The sequence below is a fragment of the Natator depressus genome, chromosome 9 (genome assembly GCF_965152275.1).
Source record: "Natator depressus isolate rNatDep1 chromosome 9, rNatDep2.hap1, whole genome shotgun sequence".
NCBI classification, from domain to species: Eukaryota; Metazoa; Chordata; order Testudines; family Cheloniidae; genus Natator; species Natator depressus.
The window spans coordinates 16,692,278-16,715,090 of NC_134242.1; the positions used below are offsets into that span (position 1 = coordinate 16,692,278).

The window sequence follows — 22,813 nt, forward strand, 5'->3', positions numbered from 1 at the left end:
TCTAAAAGTAACAGCAATACACTAATCATGGAGCAGATGAGATCAAAGGAACAAGCGTAGAGATATTCGTTTATCCTGGAAAATCCTGATTAACCTGTCCCCTGAAATTGCTGTCCCACACCTTCTGTATAAACTGGCTTGCAGACACCAAATGTCCAAACATGTACACAGGCTCAGAAAGAGTGTCTGAAATCATAACGAAGATTTTAAAGCTTAAAACAAAACAAAACCTCAACTCTCATAACGGAACTCTCTGAGAGATCCAATTAGTTACTTTAGAAGTTTAAAGGCTCCAGGACAGATCCTGGCCCCCAATAAAGTTACTCTGCCCTGGTAGTACAATGCAGCCTTCAAGCCATCTTAACCAGATACCAGAATATGGGAATTTCTCTGGCATAGTGGAATATTCAGGTGGTGGAAAGATAATGTAGCCAGCCCCACAGCATTGCTTCCCAGTCTCATCATAGAGGGCATTTTCGGGACACAAGGCCTGGCTGGAGTGCTGCTGTGCTCCGATACTCCTTGGCTACAAAATGGCTCTGTGGGGGCCGCTGCACTCAGGTGTTTAGTGAGAAGGTAATTTACAGGAGAACTACTTTTGTCCAACCCTTCAGCTGCACTGACTGGAGCTCTGGCACAACTGATGATACATCCTTTTTTCCCCTTCTTTTTTAATATTTACACTTTGTGCAATAGCTATTGCACAAACAGGCTGCCAGTCTGGACTCCAATTATATCACTTCCAAACTGAAAGCCTTTGCTTTCAGCCAATCATTATTGAAGCATTCTATTAATGGTATTGATTATACCATGTGATCTCCCACTTCGAGGTTGTATGAATTTAAAAACAAACGCAGCTGTTTGTGTGTGTAGCTAGGAAAAGAGTTATGATTTTTTCACTCTTTAGTCAGGCATATTACACATTTTTGTTTTACAATCTCTATTATTGAGGGTTTTTTTTAAAAAAAGCATAATGTCATAACTATGCTCTGTACAATGCCAGAGCATCATACCAGAAAAGTGTAAACTTAATGAAAACACTTCCAAAATCCAGTCCAATCACATGGAACACAGTTAAGTTCTTACTCCAAATTCAAGTTTGTTGGAACTCTAGAACAGCTTCATGGCAAAATATATTGCTGAACTATTCTTTCAATCATAGGACTGGAAGGGACCTCGAGAGGTCATCTAGTCCAGTCCCTTGCACTCATGGCAGGACTAAGTATTATCTAGACCATCCCTGACAGGTGTTTGTCTAACCTGCTCTTAATCTCCAAAGATAGTGTCAAGGTTCCTTCCCCACTCTGAACCCTAGGGTACAGATGTGGGGACCTGCATGAAAACCTCCTAAGCTTACTTTTACCAGCTTAGGTTAAAACTTCTCCAAGGTACAAACTATTTTACCCTTTGCTCTTGGACTTCCACTGCCACCACCGAACATTTATCTGGGTTTATTTATTAGGAAAGTGTTGTTTGGAAACATCTTTCCCCCCAAAATCCTCCCAACCCTTGCACCCCACTTCCTGGGGAAGGTTTGGTAAAAATCCTCACCAATTTGCATAGGTGACCACAGACCCAAACCTTTAGACCTTAACAATGAAAAAGCATTCAGTTTCTGAAAAGGATTTTAATAGAAGAAGAAGTAAAAAGTAAAAAAGAATCACCTCTGTAAACTCAGGATGGTAAATACCTTACAGGGTAATTAGATTCAAAACATAGAGAATCCCTCTAGGCAAAACCTTAAGTTACAAAAAGAGACACAGACAGGAATATCCATTCTATTCAGCACAACTTAATTTCTCAGCCATTTAAAGAAATCATAATCTAACGCATATCTAGCTAGATTACTTACTAAGTTCTAAGACTCCATTCCTGTTCTGTCCGCAGCAAAAGCATCTCTCTCACTCTCTCACACACACACACACACCTTTGTTTTTCCTCCCTCCTCCCAGCTTTTGAAAGTATCTTGTCTCCTCATTGGTCATTTTGGTCAGGTGCCAGCGAGGTTATCCTAGCTTCTTAACCCTTTACAGGTGAAAGGATTTTTCCTCTGGCCAGGAGGGATTTTAAAGGTGTTTACACTTCTTTATATTTATGACAGGTGGAGATTCCACAACCTTCCTAAGCAATTTATTCCACTGTTTAACCACCATGACAGTTTGGAATTTTTTCCTAATGTCTAATCTAAACCTCCCCTGCTGAAATTTAAGCCCATTGCTTCTTGTCCTATCCTCAGAGGTTAAGAAGAACAAATTTTTCTCCCTCCTCCTTGTAACAACCTTTTATGTACTTGAAAATCATCAGGTCCCAGCTCAGTCTTCTCTTTTCCAGACTAAATAAAACCAATTTTTTCAATCTTCCCTCACAGGTCATGTTTTCTAGACCTTTAATCATTTTTGTTGCTCTTCTCTGGACTTTCTCCAATTTGTCCACATCTTTCCTGAAATGTGATGCCAAGAACTGGACACTGTACTCCAGCTGAGGCTAATCAGTGCAGAGTAGAGCAGAAGAATTACTTCTCGTGTCTTGCTTACAACTCTCCTGCTAATACATCCCAGAATGATGTTCACTTTTTCTGCAACAAGGTTACACTGTTGACTCACTTTTAATTTATGGTCCACTATGATCCCCAGATCCTTTTTCACAGTACTCCTTCCTAGGCAGTCATTTCCCATTTTGTGTGTGTGCAAGTGATTGTTCCTTCCTAAATGGAGTACTTTGCATTTGTCCTTTTTGAATTTCATCCTATTTACAATTCTGTTTTATATCCCACAGTAAGAATTAAATTATTTCCTAATCAATACAAGACAAATGGTTTAGAAGGAGAACCTGAAGCAAAAGAAGAAGAAAAAAAAACAAACAGTTAGGAATACACTGATCATCTTGGCTGTATTCTGGATGTCACAGTGAAACCTGCCCCTTTAAGACAGAGAGGGGCCCACTGCACCTGTGACTGGTCAGGTGCCTCCCAATTGGGCTTCAGAGCAAGGCTATATCACAAGGAGGAGACTGAGACAAAGAAAGAGTATGAGCATGTCAGAGTCAGGAAGGGGCATGAGCAGCCTGAGACCAGAGGAGAAACAGAAGAGTAGCAAAGAGTGGCTAGAGGGAAAGAACACTAGGAAAACAGTAACTGTGAGCTGCTGGTGACGAGTTCCGAGGAAAGCTGTTGGGAGGACTGACTAGCGCTGGGGAACCTTTATGAGTTGCAGGAAAGCTTGTGCAGAGGCCTTAGGAACAAGGGAAAGAATGAGTCTGATCAGTGCAAGCCAGACCTAGATGCAAGGAGTTGATTCTAGAAGAAGATCCCCAGGACCAGAGGTAAAACTCATAGGTAAGGAGGTCTGGGGAGTGGAATGCTGCAGGGATCTAATGTGGGGCTATAGAAGACGACTTGTGGGAAAGAAACTGGTCTTGGAACTCTCAGGTGAATGCCCTGGAGAGTGAGGATTCTCGAACAGGGATAAAGAAACTGGGGTTGAAGGGTTAACAACTCTCAGGTGGGCAACCAGAGAATGGTGACCTCTGGACAGGATTGAAGAGTTCTATGTTGTAACCTGGAAGAATGCTGTGTTCTGTTTTGGGAGAAACTGTTGTTACCATGAGGGATCTGAAGATTGTGGCACTTTATATGAATAAAAGGGTTTGAATTTGCTGCTGAGAGAGACAATATTTGCATAGGCAGCTGAAATGGAAACTGAGGTGGGCTATGCCTGTGCTACCAATGTCGGCACCAGGGGGGTGCCCATGTTGAGGTTTCCCTGCAACACTGAGGGATACACAATAGAGCACTTTTCTTCTAACCAGGCAAAACTGAGACTTTGAACTACTATAGTATTACAGCACCATTATACCAAATACAGGTGGAGTAATCCTGATACCACACCACACATGCCTTACTCCTAAGCCAGTAGGGGATGGGTACAAGTGAAAGTAGTATCCTTAACCCCTTCAGCCAGGACGGTCACCTTAACTTGGGGCTTTTAAGGGTGGGATGGGAGAGGGGTGGAGAAAGGAGGTGATGGACGCCCTTCAAAAAATAAAACAAAATGATTAGCATAAATATTTTAAACACCAGCATGACTTACTGAACACTCAAGCAAGAAATGCCTTCATTTGATGAGTGGAATTTGCTGTTATTACTGCCATTTTTGTATAAAATTTTACCAGTAATACAATGTCATCTCCAAAAGTTACAAGGAAAGTAAGTGATTGAAAAATATAACCATTCAAACTACCAAGAAAGTTATAATACAAGTATATAGCTCTTACATAGCCCTTTATATCTGAAAAACACTATGAAGCTTAATTGAAGCTCACTACACCCATCTGAGGTATGTAATTACCTTCATTTCCATTTTACAGATAGAGAAACTAGAGCAGGAAGGTTCAGAAGCTCGTCCAAGGCTACAGAAAGGAGTCTGTATGAAGTTATAAGTAGAAGTAGGACGACTTGTCTCAAAGTCCTAACGCCACCCCTCACAATTTTTGTAACATTACTTCATAATGAAAAGTGAACTAAAAATAGAGTTTGAAAAAAAAAAATCACTGGCCATGGCACATGGGAAGCTTTCCCTGGTGATTATGAGAGACTACGCCATCAATTTCATATTAAAAGATAATTTATACCCCTTATTACAAATAAGTTTCTGGATGAGAACAGAATAGCCAATGTAGTATTGTCTTGCAAAGTCTGCAAACAGTACCTCTGCTACTCCTCATAGCTCAGAGAGGCAGCAAGACAATTAAATTAACAAGATTCTGCTTAGTTTCCTGCTTCCATTCAGACCCCTAGAGGGGTCATATTAATTTTAATCATATTAATTTAATGCTGCTATTGCTGTTTGACAAAGCTCTGGCTTTATTCACAGAGAAAAAAGACCCAAAAACTGGAGACTAAGAGAGGGGTTGTGTAGTGGAAATTTGCTGCCACTTTCCCCCCCAGCAGCTTGAAGGCTCTGGGGAAGTAAAGTAGCAGAGTCTGTCCCTTTCACAGCAACCAGGATACTCAAGAGGATGGGGAAGAGACAGAAAGCTACTGCTCCCTTTCAGCAGCTAGAGGTGGGATGTGGTGTCAGATTTATCAGACACCTACTACTCAGTGACCGACGTGAACATTAGAGCCCCCAAGCAGGGTTCAGGGACAACTGCCTGTTAAAAATCTCAATCCTCCTCCCTTACCAGCAGATAGGGGTGGAAGACAGATCAGGCTTTTCACCAGGGTGTCTTACTCTGGACCTCACTTCTGCTTTCCTGACTGTGTCTTCTGCATCTGCTTCAGGTTGGTAAATGTAATCTTCTGACTAGTAAGTGCCTTGTTAATTTTCCTGGGCTATAAACCTTACACAGCTTACTAATTAAAAATACTAGTAACCTACATTTAAAAAAAGTACAATATTAGTAAATATGCAGTATCATTATTTGGTTACAGATAATCTTACCAATAAAATAATCAACTCTGTGGCCCATCATGTTGGTAGATTTTGTTGGACAGTTGAAACGTAGGTATTTGGCTACAGCTTTCTCCTCTTTGAGCGGCTCACCAACTTCCTATAATATAAAAATATAAAATTAATACTGGTTTAAACACAGCCAAGAGTTTCGTTTTAACTTAAATCTCAATTATTTTAAAAAGCAACAAGTTTTTTTTTGGCAATATATAAATAATGAACAGCATGGTCCTTGCTCCAAAGAGCTTTCAGTCTGCATAAGACAAACTGAGCCAAAAGTTCAGTTCTGAGATAGTCTGAAGACCACGTCATGAGATCAAAGCTTGAAGGCTTTGCAAGAGTGAGTTAAAGGAGGAACTGAGGAGGAGAAGGAAGGCGCTTGGCACATGGAAAGTGGGATGCTGTTCTAAGCATACAGGACTGCATGAAAGAAATTATAAAGTTGAGAGTGGAAAGAGACAAAATCGAGAACCCAGGAGTCAGACTGTCAGATGATAAATGTGCAGACATGTTGGCAGAGCTGAGTGGCACAAAACCTTTAATGCAATGAGAAGCTTGAACCTAATGTGGAAAAGGAGTAGAAACTGATGAAGTCTTTAAAGCTAGGGAGGCACTTACAGAATCTTATGACTGGTAGCTGTAGGTGATACCACATGACTTAAGAATGACTTTACAAGCAGAAATTGAGACAACAATTGAAGAGATGCTACCAGTTTGGAGAAAGGAAGTAGCAACACAAAAATGTGCTGGGCTAAGATGTAGAAACCTCAGTTATCCTCACAAAAATGGGCATTTGAGGAGAAGGATTAGCTGTTTTGCATGTGTGAATATTAACATATTTGTAAGAATGTAAAGTGATATATTAGAGTGTCTCTGCAACCCAAATACCACTCCGAGATCAGTCACTGCAGAATAATGCTATGTCATGAAACTGAAAGTATCATCTCTGTGCCTGTGCTTGCTTTGCAGGACTGCAGAGCATGGCACTAGATCAGGCTGGGTCACTTACATGGCAGTATGGAATACGAATGCTCTATAGATGTATTAGTTATTTTTAATACATAACATGCCTGTCATGAACCACTTCTGGTCTTGCACTTATAGCAATACATTTTAATTCTGCAATAAACACTTTAAATGGAAATGCAAAGATCAAGTATTTTTTTAAAACCAAACTGAAAAGTTTTAGACAGAGTGAGAGGGTATTACCAAAATTAAACAATTTTTACACAAACAGGAAGAGCTTGTAAAATAAATTGGTTGAGTGGTCATCCCACCTGAGCACGCTGTTGCCTTTCCTATCTGAATGGACAACTTTAAAAGGAAATTACACTTAACATACGACACACTTTACCAAATGACAGAATGTACTGGGTAATTCTCAGAATGCCAGTATCTTCCAGACTAAATCCTTTGGAGCATGTATCTTGTACACACATATATATGCAACACACGTAAGGTTGTACAATCATCCATTGTAATACAGTACAGGCATGTGTGTTCATTAGCCCTTATATAGGCAAAATGAAACATTTCTCCATGCTCATACTTGATTTCTAAATATTCACTTGAAATCTTTGTAAATCTATCCCATAGCAATGCATAAACAAAAAATCTATACAAACAGACATACCCAAACACCACACACAACTATGCAACTATAATTGATATGAACTGACTTGCTCTATTGTGTTGATACTTTGACATGCATACTGATGTTAAAAATACGGAGGAATAAATACAATGGGTTAATTTTCACTTAAAGCTTTTGTAATATTTGTGAGTTTCCACCCTATCAAATAACCTATATTTAGTACAATAGCTGTATTTTGCGAATACAGACTAACACGGCTGTTACTCTGAAACCGTTAACCCTATGTACTCTAATCTCCCCTCAACATGCATTTGTAATTTCCATTGATGCTAATGATGGCTCTGCATGGACCCAAACAGAGAACGGAGCTATAGATATTTGACAAATTGAAAACTTCTGAAATTTTTAAAACCTGTGCATGCTACACTGGTCTTAAGCTTCTCTCTCTTTTGTTCCCACGTAGGTGTGACTTGTTCACTGGGGCTCTTCTCATTGGTGAGATGATCAACATGACCTAAAATAGGATGTTTCCCTGTCACAATATAAACAAAGTTTCTGGAAAAACAGAATAGAACTAATGAGGACTGTCATTAACAAGATATTTAATGTGAAGACAAAATATTAAGAATCTTGGTGCCCTTCTAACACTAAAGAAGTGATCACACTTCTAAATAATCTCTGAATTTATCCATATGAATATTTAGTAATAATACTTTGTACTTCTATAGCACCTTCTCAGGATTTCAAAACATCTGAAAACATTTATGAAGTAGAGTAAATATTTTACTCAATTTTCAAATGAGGAAATGAGAGAATTTACAAGCTTCATTTTCAGAGCTGCTTGACATTCAAAGGTCCCACTAACTGTAGTGGGATTTGTGGATGTTCAGTAAGTCTGAAAAAACAGGCCGTGTGTGACTGGTCCAAGGTTGCACAGCAAGTGATGGAGCTGGGAAGTCAGATATAGAGCCTGACTCTCAGTCCCTTGTTCTAACATCTCCTCTTATTATTACAGTACTGCAACTGTGTTAAAATTATTTTAGTTAAATGCTGTTTTTACACTCAAAACATTGGGATGGATCCTAAGGCACACCAGAGCTCTATTCAGTGTATACTAGGGAGGAGGCAAGAGGTGTCATTATACTATCTTTCCAACACCTCCTCCCACTTTGGGGGGCATAAATTAAAGCAGCCACAGTCCTCAGGGGTTGTTCTGTTGACATAGGATCACCAGAGTACAGCACCATGCTATCCCCCAAAAGTCCCCCAAGCATTCTATTATACCAGATCTGGGTCACCAAGGTATTCCCCAACTACACCTTCACAACATCCTTAAGTGTAGTGGCACAAATAGGACTTAGTTTGGGCTAAGGATCTGTACTATTTTGAAAGAATTTGAAATAAATTTATTTAGATAAGCTATTAATCATTGCAAGATGGGTCTCCTAATAGGAGATACGTAGTGGATATTTTATAAAAGTAAATAAGCATGTACAGCAGGGGCGGGCAAACTTTTTGGAAACCACATCGGGTTTCCAAAATTGTCCAGAGGGCTGGTTCTCGCCCCCTGATGAGCCCCCCCACCCAGAAGTCCTGCCTCATCCACTCCCCTCCCCCCCACTCCGTCCCCTGACCAGCCCCGGACCTGACTGCCCCTCGCTGCCCCATCCAACCCCTCCTCTCATTCCTGACTGCCCCCCCGGGATCCCTGCACCCATTCAATGCCCCCTGTTCCCTGCCCTGTGACTGCCCCAACCCCATCCACACCCCTGACCCTTGACCACCACCCCAAACTCCCCTGCCCTCTATCCAACTCCCCTCACCCCTTGTTCCCTCCCCTTTACCACGCTGCCTGGAGCACCGGTGGCTGGCGGCGCTATAGCTGCACCACCCAGAGCACCAGGACAGGCAGCCATGCCACCCAGCTGGAGCTAGCCACGCCACTGTGCGGCAGAACACTGGGTCAGGCCATGGCTCTGCAGCTGTGCTGCCAGCGGCACAGTGAGCTGAGGTTGTGGGGGAGGGGGAACAGCAGGGGAGGGGCCGGGGCTAGCCTCCCGGGCCAGGAGCTCAGGGGCCAGGCAGGAGGGTCCCGCGGGCCAGATGTTTGCCCACCTCTGATGTACAGGCTCAAGTTACAGTTGTGAGTTGCCGAGTTTATGGTAAACCCCAGTTTTCACTCACTTGCCTGTCCAGATGTTTTGCTTTCTGGTGGGAGACATTAGTGGAGAAAAGAATGTGTTCCTGTTTAGTCTGAAAAGGACTGTATTTGATCAGAGTGTTTTTAATGGATGACAATGGTGCTAGAACCTGGGACAGGCTTCATTTATGAGTTAATTTTTATTTATTTATATTTAACTAGCTAATTTCACTTTCAAAAAATTATGTACTCATTCAGGACACATTTTTATACAAAATTCAATCACACAGCATGTCTAAGCTTGTGAAACTCAATTATCTTGACTAAATCATATGAAAGATGGGAGACAATAACAAAATTAAAAATTAAAGCTTACACTGTGTCCTAGAGAGAGAACATTTATTTTCTGTTTCCCGTTTCCCTTTGTTGGTTTGTGTAACATCTTTAGCATTTATTTAAGAAATGTGTCAAAGTAAAAATATCACTCTGGAAAAAAAAAAAAAAAACCTTTGCTATTTTAAAACACCTCTCATCCAAGGATCTCTAATTAGAGTTTAGATCCATCTAATTAGAGTTTAGATCCATCAGGCAGGTCAGTATTGGAAACTCAGGTACAAACGCTAGGGGTCAGATTTTCAGAATTATTTAGGTGTCTATCTTACATCTTCAGGTATTTAGTGGGATTTACAAAACTGCCTCTCTCCACCTTTAAGCACCTAAATACCCCTGAAAATCTAGCCCTTAAGTGATGAGCTAAGACTAACTCTAGACCAGGGGTCGGCAACCTTTTAAAGTGGTGTGCCAAGTCTTCATTTATTCACTTTAATTTAAGGTTTCACATACCAATACCATATTTTATCGTTTTTTAGAAGGTCTCTCTATAAGTCTATATTATATAACTAAACTATTGTTGTTTGTAAACAAGGTTTTCAAAATGTTTAAGAAGCTTCATTTAAAATTAAATTAAAATGCTGATTTTATACCACCGGTCCGCTCAACCCACTGCCGGCCCGGGGTTCCGTTCACCTAGGCCGGCAGCAGGCTGAGCGGGGCCTGCAGCCGGGACCCCGACTGGCAAGGGCAGCAGCCAGAACCCCAGACTGGCAGTGGGCTGAGCAGGGCCGGTGGCCAGGACCCCAGACCAGCAGTGGGCTGAGCGGCTCAGCCCGCTGCCGGTCTGGGGTTCCGTCCGCCGGCTCCTTCCAGCCAGGGTCCTGGCTGCCGGCCCCCCTCGGCCCGCTGCCGGTCTGGGGTCCCAGCCCTGTCCACACAGAGTAGGTACCTACTTTCTCCCTGGTTCTGGCCCATTCTCTTCCTCTCTCTGAGATGAGGGTGGGAGTGCACTGAGAACAGGGCTGGGGGTGAAGGAGCAGGCTGGGGGTTGGGGTGCAGGGTCTGGCCAGGAGCTAGAATGAGGGAGGGGGCTCAGGGTTGGGGCAGGAGGTTTGGGTGTGGAGCGCTTACCTGGGCAGCTCCCATTTGGTGCAAGGGGTGCAGGTGGGAATGCGGGTGTGGATGTGCAAGACTCATGGCACGGGGTGTGGGGGGGTGCAGGGGTCAGGGCATGAGGCTGGGGTGTGTGGGGGTTGCAGGGCTGAGGGCAGAGGGCTGGGTGTGTGTGAGGAGGGTTCATGGGTCAGGGCAGAAGGCTGGGGGTGCGAGGGAGGTGCAGGGGTCAGGGCAGAGGGCTGGGGTCGTGGGGGTTCTCCCAGCCCCCTGCCCTGAGCGGCTCACGGCAGGGGGCTGGAGGGGATATGCCGATTCCACCCCCTTCCCCAACATCACCGGAGCAGAGAGCTTGCTGCGGCTCTGCTTTTCCCTCTCCCCTTCCATAACAAGGGCCGTCAGCTGATCGGCCACAGGGAGGGGGAAGCCTGCCTGCCCTGCAAGGAGAGAGCAGTGGGCGGAGAAGAGTAGGCCAGGCCGGGCAGGATTTTTAATTGCACGCTGCTGTCCCCGGCAGATAGCAGCGTGCCATTAAAAACCGGCTCGCATGCCGTCTTTGGCACGCGTGCAATAAATTGACGACCCCTGCTCTAGACTAAGTGACTGATATGAGAGTTACCCAAGGTCCCTCAAAGGAAACCTGTTGCAGAACCAGGCCTAGAAGCAAGATCTCCAGACTACTGGGGTACTATATTTTAACATAAGAAATGCATCCTTTAAGAAAAAAGATGAACAATATTGCTCATTGCAGTGTTCTTGTAGCCGTATTGGTCCCAGGTAAATAGAGAGACAAGATGGGTGAGGTAATATCTGTTATTGGTCCAACTGAAGATATTACCTCACCCACCTTCTCTCTCTCTACTATTGCTCATTGACATTGTGTCCCATATAAATATCTCACTAAAAAAGAATCATCTATTTTTTCCTTTATTATATTCAGTCATAGCTTTAATTTTGTTGTGCAACAACTAAAAGTATCATATTTCAAAATTAATAATTAATGACAAAATAGGAGGAGGGGACAACATTTTAAAAGCAAAGGTCATGCCTAATTTTTTCTCCTAGCCTTATGTCAGGTGATTTGGCCCCTTCCCCACACCTGACTTGGATTTTTTGAAGAGCATACTACTTGTCTGACTGACAGTAAGTGCTGTTATCATGGAATAAATTATCTTTGTCTTCATATCCTGTTTTGCTACTTCTCCTGTTTTTCTTGTTCTTCTTTTCTTCCTCCTCCACTATCTGACATCTCTTGTGCATACACTCCTCTCTACCTCTTGCCATTCTCCCTCCCTGTCTCTCCAGCCAGCATCTGACCTTTTTCAAAAAATCACCCTGAAACTAACCGAAAAGAGCCCTAACAAATGGGAAAGTTGGTTTAGTTTTTAGTGAAAAGTGTTCTATTGTCACTTCTGAAGACCAGTCCTTTATTCATCCACTGAAAGGGTAAACCACAGAAACAGTGGTGCAAGCTATTGTACAATGTCCTACCCACAGATTCCAACCCAAATGTGGAAGAACCAACGGTAGGATTATGAAGTTAACGGCTTCATAAAAATAATGACCAACACATCTTTCATCTAGTTGAATCCCAAAAACCTGTGTATAGCAGTTAGAGAAACTGACTGAAAAAAATCAAGAAATCTGGATTTCTATTCCCAAGTCTGCCACCAACTTGGACTGAGGCATTGGCCAGTCACAATCTTTGCCTCAGTTTCTCCATCTATGTAATAGTGGTCATATTTACTAATATTTGTGAAATACAGTGACACTAAGATGAGAGGCATTTAATAAGTACGAATTATTTATCCAAATACAAGTATAGGCACAATTTTAGGTAGGCACCATATAATTATCCACTTGAGAATTTGGCCAGTGCAGTTCCAGCTGTGATGTTCAACTGAACACCTGTCCAAATGAACTGGACTAAGACAACTTTGTGTTTAAGTGAATACTTTCATTGTAGGTTATAAAACATGTTTGTTTTGTTAACGAGATGAAAGAACACCTTGGATCAGGTTTCTTGGGTAACAGAAAAACATAATAACTCCCCCCCCCATACCTTTTTTGAACATATGTATTTAGACTTTCTTAAACAGATGTTAATCTGCAGACTGTAAAGGAAAAGTTTTATTTTTTTAACTACATCCATATATATGTACACACACACACACACACACAGAGCTTTCTCGAGAAATTAAAGTCTTGGGTCTTCAGAAACCTCAATATCACTAAGTATCACACCATTTTTAGCAATCCAATTCCCTCAGGATTTTCTCTTTTCAACATTGTTTAATATAGTGCTCTTCCTATTACCTCAGTTAAACTGCCACCCAAGTAAGATTTACTAGAATCTTTACCTCCAAAATCCTTTTTATTGATCCTTCAAAGACCAAAATTTTAGTAAATTTCACCTTGCTGCCAGGACACTACATAGAAGAGAGCTGTGTGGCAGGGAAACACCACTGAGTGGAAACAGAGTAAAAAGGAAAAGAGATGAGGGTGGGATTTCAAGAGGGAGAGAACCACCACAACTAGATATGGGGAAAATGAGAGATTACATAACTATGGAAAGGAAATAAATTCTGGTGGGATATGAGAAACTTGTTTTTTTTCTTATTTTGCCTAAGTCAAGAGGCTAACCTCCTTCATTGTTTTATGTCTAGATTCATAGATTCCAAGGCCAGAACGACAACTGTAGTAATCTAGTCTGACCTCCTGTATAGCACAGGATACAAAATTTCCCCAAAATAATTCCTAGAGCGTATCGTTTAGAAAAACATCCAATCTTGATTTAAAAATTACTAGTGATGGAGAATCCACCATGAATATTGATCAATTGTACCAGTGGTTAATAATTCTCATTGTTAAATTTACACCTTATTTCCAGTGTGAATTTGTCTAGTTTCAACTTCCAGCCATTGGACTGTGTTATACCTCTCTGCTAGATGGACAAGCCCACTATAAAAATATGTATTCCCCATGTAGATACTTGTGGACTGAAATCAAATCACCCCTTTACCATCTCTTTGTTAAGTTAAATAAATTGAGCTCCTGGAGTCTACCACTATGAGGCAGGTTTGCTAATCCTTTAATCATTCTCATGGCTCTTCTCTGAACCTTCTCCAATTTTTCAATATCCTTTTAGAATTGTGGACACCAGAATTGGACACAGTATTCCAGGAGCAGTTGCACCAGTACCAGATACAACGATAAAATAACCTCTCTACTTTTACTTGAGATTCCCCTGTTTATGCATCCAAGGATTGTATTAGTCCTTTTGGCCACAGCATCACACTGGGAAATCATATTCAGCTGATAATCCACCACGACACCAAATCTTTTTCAGAGTCACTGCTTTCCAGGATAGAGTTCCCCTCTCTTGTGAGTATGGCCTGCATTCTTTGTTCCTAGATGAATACATTTACGTTAGCCATACTAAAATGTATATTTGTTTGTGCCCAGTTTAACAAGCAATCCAGGTTGCTGTGTTTTAGTGACCTGTCCTCAATATTTACCATTCCCCCAATGTGTGTGTCATCTGCAAACTTTTAGTGATGGCAAATGATTGGAAGTTTAAACACTAGCCTATAATAAACAGTTAGGGTGGAGTCCACAAAGCAACGTAGACTCCTAACTTATATTAAGGCTCCTAACTTCCACTGATTACAATAGAAGTTAGGAGCCTACATTGCTTCATGGATTCACCCTTGGTTCCAGAAAATGGGATATACATTTATAATGGAAAAATTGACTACCTTAATAGAGGCAGCTTGCAGTATTACTTTGAAAACTGGTGTTCCTTTTTGAACTATGCCAAATCAGTCCAAGAAGCTAAGAAAAACAACTGACTCATTTTGGCCAATTAAGAACTCTGCGAATTAAAGAGTACTCTCTTTGTGGACTCATCTCCTACATTCTGTTTGATATATGATGGAGAAACTGCTAAGAAGGCAACATATGTTTATCTATATATTTGTGTTACAAATTTAGGCCTCGGTCCTGCCAACTCTTATACACATACTTAACTTTAAGCATGTGAGTAGTCCTGTTAAATTCAGGAGTACTACTTAAATGCTTTAAATACACGTATGAGTTTTGCAGGATTGGAGCCTTAGGTTATTACACCAGACACTAAATGTCATATTTAAATTGTTATGGCAATGGATGCAGTTCTAACTTGTAAGCACCTAATTATTTTCTTGTTCTAACTATGCTTTTTCCAGTTTCTTCTTTTTTTAATAGTAATTTTTTTAAAAGTTTTTAAAAAAAAGAACAGGTCACAAGCACAAGAATGAATCCTGCCCTTCTTGGGCCAAACCAGGTATGATTTTTTTCCCCCCAGAAAATTCCATATTGGGAGGAAGAAAGAAGAAACCATTTCTCTGACCGTTTTTTCTTTTTTTAATGGCGGCCGTTTGACACTGATCATGGGCATGGCATGCTAGAATAAGTCCCAGTGTGATAGATTAGTGGGGACAGGGCACACGAGATGATCAAAGTGAATAAATACACAAACTGTACGACTCTACAATTCATTACATGAACACTGCCTCCATGAGTTCACACACACACATTCTCAACCTTAACTTCATTTTAGTATATTTTGCCAGGGAATATATATCAGTAATGTAACAATATAAAACATTACAGGGATGGTGTAATTATTCCCAAAAGATACATTACAAACCCAGGAAATTCAGAGTTAAGGTTACATTTAAAAGAACTCCAAACATATTCAGGTTAAAAAAAAAATACACGGTGAAGAAATTTAAACAACCTTATCTCTGCCCTGAAGTAATGTAGTATTTGTGACCCCAGATTAAATTTATTTCTAAAGACAGATTTTTTTACATATTCCCCTCCCTGCATGGCATCATTTTCTGTGTTTGTAATGCTTGGTTTTAGGATAATTACAACTTCTCTATAATGTTTTCAACTGGGAAGTTACTGATTATTTGATATATATGCTCAAACTTAATCCCATGTTAATGCAGTTTCTTCTCATAATTTCTCTAGGGTTTTTTCATACATGAATACTAAAGAAGATTACCATACAACATTTCTAATTATTTGAAGATCTGTAGTATCAACCTCAAATCTTTTTTTGAAATTTAGGGGCAAATTCACCAGTACACCAGAACAGCCAGAGCATGTCAGCTAGTTAAGATGGTTTTACAGCTGCTTAGCATCATTAGAGCAGAATTAAGCATACTGGAGAATCTGTCCCTTAATCTGCAATTGACTTATTAAGTGAGAGAGAGGGTTGTATTAGCGAAACTGGTGATATGTGAAGGAGGGTGAGACTCTCTGTGCTTCCAGAGTTCCCCCTGTGCTCCTGCACAAGATTTCAATTAATTTTAACTGTATGGGAAGTCTGAAATGCCTGCATTATTCCACTGTTAAAATCATTTGGACAAAGAAAAGACTGATAGCTGCTTAATTTCTTAAAGGTTTGTTTTTAACTTAAACTAACTTAACAAAATAACTTGTAAATTCTCAAACTCTCTCTCACTCAATGACTGTTCCACTGTGGATAAATCATTAAATCGTCATTGGGCCAGAAACAGGGGGAGAGAATGACTGTAGTACAGTGGGTAAGGCATCCACCTGGGAAATCAGAGACCCCAGCTTCAGTCTCTCTGCTCCACTCACTTATTACTTATCCACAGTGGACCAGCTTCAGCAGGAGACATTGAGGGAACCTAACATCAGTGATTAGGGCACTCTCCTGAGAGATGTGGGATACCCCATCCAAATCCTCCCTCTGCTAGAGACGGGGGAATTGAACCAGAATCTCCCACATCCCAGGTGAATGCTCTAACCAGGGGGCTAAAGTTATAAGATGGGAACACCTCCTCCTCCGGCCAGATACTGAATGGGACCCAATCTGGTAAGCAGATTCAGAGGCCCCCTACCAGTTTAGGCCACGCATGTGAGATAGGCAGCCAAATGCATATGTTTCCAGATCTTGTGAACTGCTCTGGGGTTTAGGCAGGAGATGGTGTCTCAACCCCTTGAGGAAGGCAGACATGTACACTCTCAGAGACATAAACATAGGCACAAAGGAGAACTTTTACCCTGAAAACTTTGGTGCCAAATGAGTTTAGACACCTACAGCATTTAGTGGGTGTTTTATGGATCTCAGTGGCACCAAAACTGGGATTTAAGAACCTAAGTAGCATTGTGGATCCCACCCAATATGTTTTGGCAACCTGAACTACAGATGCCTTTATTGCTCCAGCTGTAATAAATACTTTATTCCCCCACTTGAATATTTACTGAAAACAGCTCCTCCCCATTTTGTTAGTATTTGTCTAAATAAACTTTTTAATATCTAAAGACCACAGGATTTTTTGAGGGGTGGGGGGGATGTAGGAGGGATGATTTACTATACCATTCACCAAGACACCCACCATTCACAAAAGTAATCATTTATCTGCCTAAATTTCAAAAAAGCTCATCTCTTTCACCAACAGAAGTTGGTACAATAAACGATATTACCTCACCCACCTTGCCTCTTTAAGAAAAATGAAAAGTTTTAAGCCATATTATGAAGAAAATCCCTTCCACATATTTTTGCTTACAACTGAATAGGTCTTTAAGCTGCAAGAAGGTATGAGAAATTCAGACGGTCTTTTAAATGTGGAAACCCCTTCCGTCACCTCCTCCAAAAGGACAAAAATGGTTATTCTCATTAATTCAATGGCTAGCACACAGCTGCGCTTTTCCGACAGGTGTAGCGCACTGGGGGTGCGCCTCTGCACAGGTGTGTTGGTGGGGGAGGCTATGTGAGCATGCACAGGAGCTGGGTGAGGGCACACAGGCCAGCACGGAGGTGATGTATTGCTACGGTACCACAACAAGGGTAGCCTGCAGCCGTGGTCCGTGTGTGGTCACATGAGGCAGTGGGACAGGTGGGCTGTGCGCAGGGCTGGGCTTTGCACGCGGGCGGGGAGCGGGGTATGCGGTGGGGCGCGCAGGCTCCAGGCGGGAGTGCTCCAGGGAGGAAAGGGGCACTCGGGCAGGGCCTTACGGGAGGGAGTCAGGGGCTGAGGCGAGAGGCTGGTGGGGGGCCCGAGGGTGGGCAGGAGGCCGGGGGCCTCCAGGCGTCGGGGGCGGGGAGCAGGGCCGGCCGCAGGGTGCTCGAGCGGGAGCAGAGACAGGGCAGGAGGACGCCACGAGTCCCCGGGGGAAGCTGCCTACCTGGATCCGCTTCCTATGTCTCCTCCGCTCCGCCATGTTCTCGCCGTCTGGTCTGCCGGTGACGTGGAGGCGGGAGTCTCGCGAGAGGCTGCGGGAGCCGTTATGTAAGCAGGGCGGAGCGGGCTGGTAGTTAAGTTGGGGCTCGCGACTGGTGGGAGGGGTTACGGGTGCTGTGGGGGCTGGGTTAGGGGCCGGCTCGCGGGACGGGGCGGAGAGCGCCTCTCTCCGCCGGCTAGGGTGGGGGAGGCAGTTTTGGCGGGGTCCCGGCGGAGAGAGGCGCTGGGCGGCCTCCGTCGCGTCTCCCTTCAGTAGCGCGCTCCTGCTCCCTCATTGTCCCGCCTGAGGGGAGGGGAATGTACCCTGCATCTTACCTAGCGCCCCTGGACGAGACGTCGATGGTAGGCGCTAGTGCGGTGTCTACACTAGCGCTCACAATAGTGTTAGTTAACACGTTAATTAACTCAACTAACCATTCAAGTGTGGCTAGATCCTTGGGGTTCTTTTCTCACCCTTGTGTGCCATGATCCCCAGGGTCACCACCAGTTTGGGGCATTGGTGCACCTCAGGCCCTCCTATTCTCCACCTGTGCCACAAATGCTATTCAGGGGACACCATCACAGGGCCTAATCATATCAGCCACACTATCAGAGGCTTGTTCACCTGCACATCTACCAATGTGATATATGCCATCGTGTGCCAGCAATGCCCCTCTGCCATGTACATCGGTCAAACTGGACAGTCTCTACGTAAAAGAATAAATGGACACAAATCAGACGTCAAGAATTATTCAAAATCCAGTCGGAGAACACTTCAATCTCTCTGGTCACTCGATTACAGACCTAAAAGTTGCAATTCTTCAACAAAAAAACCTCAAAAACAGACTCCAACAAGAGACTGCTGAATTGGAATTAATTTGCAAACTGGATACAATTAATTTAGGCTTGAATAAAGACTGGGAGTGGATGGGTTATTACACAAAATAAAACTATTTCCCCCCCCCCCGCCCCCGGTTCCTCAGACGTTCTTGTCAACTGCTGGAAATGGCCCACCTTGATTATCACTACAAAAGGTTCTCCCTGCCCCCGCTCTCCTGCTGGTAATAGCTCACCTTACCTGATCACTCTCGTTACAGTGTGTATGGTAACACTCATTGTTTCATGTTCTCTATGTATATAAATCTCCCCACTGTATTTTCCACTGAGTGCATCCGATGAAGTGAGCTGTAGCTCACAAAAGCTTATGCTCAAATAAATTTGTTAGTCTCTAAGATGCCACAAGTACTCCTTTTCTTTTTGCGGATACAGACTAACACGGCTGCTACTCTGACACTAGTTTAGTCTGTTGAGAGCTGTAATGCTTTAGTCTAAAATCCAGATTATTGGGTTCAATTCAAGGGATAACTGCGTGATAAACAGGAGGTCAGCCTAGAACCTGATGGGATGTTCTCTTCTGGCCTTCAACTCCGACTCTGTGTCAGCATACACAAACTGATGTATGCAGCTATCACAATTTAGAACAATTGCCTGAAATGAGCCCGCAAATGTAGGTGCCCAATTGTGCATCCATTTTTGCACATTGGCTAGAGGCATCCTGTTTTTAAAAGGTCCTGAATTTGTATACAAAAGGCTAAAAATCCTTGGTCAAAATTTTTAAATGGAAGGTCCAAAGTTAAGCTCCTAAATCTATATTTACTCAGGTGTTTTTCTTCATCTCTGCCTACTGTGTTCATGTGTTCTATTCATGTACAGTACAAAGCACGTCACGGTGCACCAAATGTGTGTGGCAGCACTCCAGGTACATTCTGCCAGGTACACTATTTTATGCCAGGCAATAGATTAAACAAACCAAAGAGTATCCGTAAATGGCCATAGATGTTATTCTCTCTCTTGAAAGTCTGCCGCAAAACTAGATTAGTAATAATCCATTCTTTTTAATATAGCCACATACATTTAGGATGGACAATTGACTATGCATTCCTAGATGAGAGATTAGATCAAAACAAAGATAGTTGATGCACCGTGCCTCTATTTGTAGTTGCCTTTTGATATGTCCATAGGTCATGAAGGCTTTGTACCTGTTTAGGTTAGTCAGACCCTTGCCCATAGTTTAAGCAATAGGTGCAGATATACATCTTACATAAAAATCAAATACCTTTTTATCTGAGATTGTTTCACCACATGCTTTTACTAATAGGCCATATATATTAGGAAAGCATGTTTAGTTCTGTGCCAGAATATGCAACCCACACCAAACCTTGTACGCGGTTATTCCTGCTAATCTGGAAGCGCTCAGCCTGTCTCAGTTTGTATTCCTGCGCAAATGAAAATTATACTCTCAATTGAAAACCAGACAGAAAAAAAAAGTTTAAAATAGTTTCAGATATTATACTTGCCCCTGAATCACCCTGGCCACTTCTGTGATTTTATAATCACAATTTTCTTTTTTTTTTTTTTTAAATGTTTTTCTTTCCCTTGTTGCTGGACAACGGATCCACACAAGCTACAAGTTAATCTGACTGATTGTATCATAGAATCATAGAATATTAGGGTTGGAAGAGACCTCAGGAGGTCATCTAGTCCAATCCCCTGCTCAAAGCAGGACCAACACCAACTAAATCATCCCAGCCAAGGCTTTGTCAAGCCAGGCCTTAAAAATCTCTAAGGATGGAGATTCCACCACCTCCCTAGGTAACCCATTCCAGTGCTTCATCACCCTCCTAGTGAAATAATGTTTCCTAATATCCAGCCTGCACCTCTCCAACTGCAAGTTGAGACCATTGCTTCTTGTTCCGTCATCTGCCACCATTGAGAACAGCCGAGCTCCATCCTCTTTGGAACCCTACCCTTCAGGTAGTTGAAGGCTGCTATCAAATCCCCCCTCACTCTTCTGCAGACTAAATAACCCCAGTTCCCTCAGCCTCTCCTCGTAAGTCATGTGCCCCAGCCCCCTAATCATTTTCATTGCCCTCCGCTGGACTCTCTCCAATCTGTCCACATCCCTTCTGTAGTGGGGGGACCAAAACTGAATGCAGTACTCCAGGTGTGGCCTCACCAATGTCGAATAGAGGGGAATAATCACTTCCCTCGATCTGCTGGCACTGCTCCTACTAATACAGCCCAATATGCCGTTGGCCTTCTTGGCAACAAGGGCACACTCATATCCTGCTTCTCGTTCACTGTCATCCCCAGGTCCTTTTCTGCAGAACTGCTGCTTAGCCAGCCGGTCCCCAGCCTGTAGCGGTGCATGGGATTCTTCCTTCCTAAGTGCAGGACTCTGCACTTCTCCTTGTTGAACCTCATCAGATTTCTTTTGGCTCAATCCTCCAATTTGTCTAGGTCACTCTGGACCCTATTTCTACCCTCCATCGTGTCTACCTCTCCCCCCTTCTTAGTGTCATCTACAAACTTGCTGAGGATGCAATTAATCCCATCATCCAGATCATTAATAAAGATGTTGAACAAAACCGGCCCCAGGACCAACCCCTGCGGCACCGCTTGATACCAGCTGCGAACTAGACATCAAGCCGTTGATCACTACCCGTTGAGCCCAACAATCTAGCCAGCTTTCTATCCACCTTATAGTTCATTCATCCAATCCATACTTTTTTAACCTGCTGGCAAGAATACTGTGGGAGACAGTATCAAATGCTTTGCTAAAGTCAAGATATATCACATCCACTGCTTTCCCCATATGCACAGAGCCAGTTATCTCATCATAGACTGTAGTGGGGACTTATACACAAACTGAAAATATAGGGAAATAAAGTTTTAATCTATTTTAGATAGAGTAAAATTCGGTGTTTCTTCTAAAAATAGTGGGTAAGGTATATTCAGACAGAAGTGTGATTTTTAAGTTGACAGTAGCCTTTTAATAATTATATAATGTGCTTAGCTGTTGAAGTGACAAAACAGCAGGTGCAAATTGAGGCTGTTGGTTTAACTTACCTGTGGAAGAAGTTTTGCCCATCTCCTGAATGACCAAGGATAACAACACTTTACTTGGCACAGAAGTGGTGGAATGCCAGGACACTGATGTGGAAACATGACTTGACATGCAGAATAATGACAAATGGCATGTGATGTAATGCTTAAATCTGTCTTATGAGAAGCCTTCTGCTAATACTGCAAGAAAGCTTTGGCTACTCAGGTTACAGACATATTCATACACACACAAAATGCTTTAGGAAGAAAATGCTCTCACTCCCTGGAACAGCAAACTATGTCCGGTGCCATACCTCTCTGTTGTGCGTGTGAGGTAGCATGTCTCTGCTGCTAAAACAGCAGACTTGTTAACTAAGTCATCATCATATTAGGAATTTAAATAAGTGGAACAGCAAAGTTTCTTAATTCAATCTACATACTGACCTTTCATTAAAAGGCATCTTACACAATTTCTGAAACCTGTATAGTAGGGAAATTCATGTTATTGGAGCAGCACTTGGAAAGTCTGCCTGGAAGAATGCAGACTTAGGTGAACTTGGCTATGCAACAAACAGAGGATTACCTGAAGGCCAACAAAACAGAGGAACTGTTGTGGCCACAACCTTGAACTGAAGGGGAGTTGGATAGGTGGTAGAGACATCCCAGAGAAGAATGAAGGGACTTTGGAACTCCCAGGGATGAACCAAATAGGAATAGGAATGCATACCAAGAATCGAGGAGGGACCTATTGGCCTTTCCTATAATTGCCTTCTATTGTGGTGGATATGTGGCATATAAAACAATTATTTCCCATGGTGGAACCTGACCATGGAGAGACGTTGTTTTACAGATGTCACAAAGTCTAGTGCTGCCAGGTGACCTCCTGTGCCAGTGCAGCTGAAAGAGGTAGTATGAACCTTCATGGAGTTGCGGTGTGTCCAGACTTTAGTATGATAGGGCTTAGTCAAAACTGAGAGATTGCAGGTAGCAGAACCTTTCAAGGTGATCTGTGTCCATGTGGATTCCAGATGTATAACTTAGTTATTATCTCCCAACA

General features: G+C 42.6%; 1 protein-coding gene across 1 annotated transcript in view; it reads right to left on the minus strand.

Moving 5' to 3' along the window:
• The window catches only part of SEC62 (SEC62 homolog, preprotein translocation factor), a 38,318-nt gene extending 20,359 nt beyond the window's left edge, over nt 1–17,959 (minus strand). Inside the window, exons 1-2 of the mRNA XM_074963585.1 lie at nt 17,837–17,959; nt 5,442–5,550 (exon numbers count right to left, since the gene is read on the minus strand). Coding sequence (XP_074819686.1) covers nt 5,442–5,550; nt 17,837–17,872 — 145 coding nt within the window. The 5' untranslated portion in view covers nt 17,873–17,959. The remainder of the gene's footprint in view (nt 1–5,441; nt 5,551–17,836) is intronic.
• Nucleotides 17,960–22,813: the final 4,854 nt, after the last annotated feature.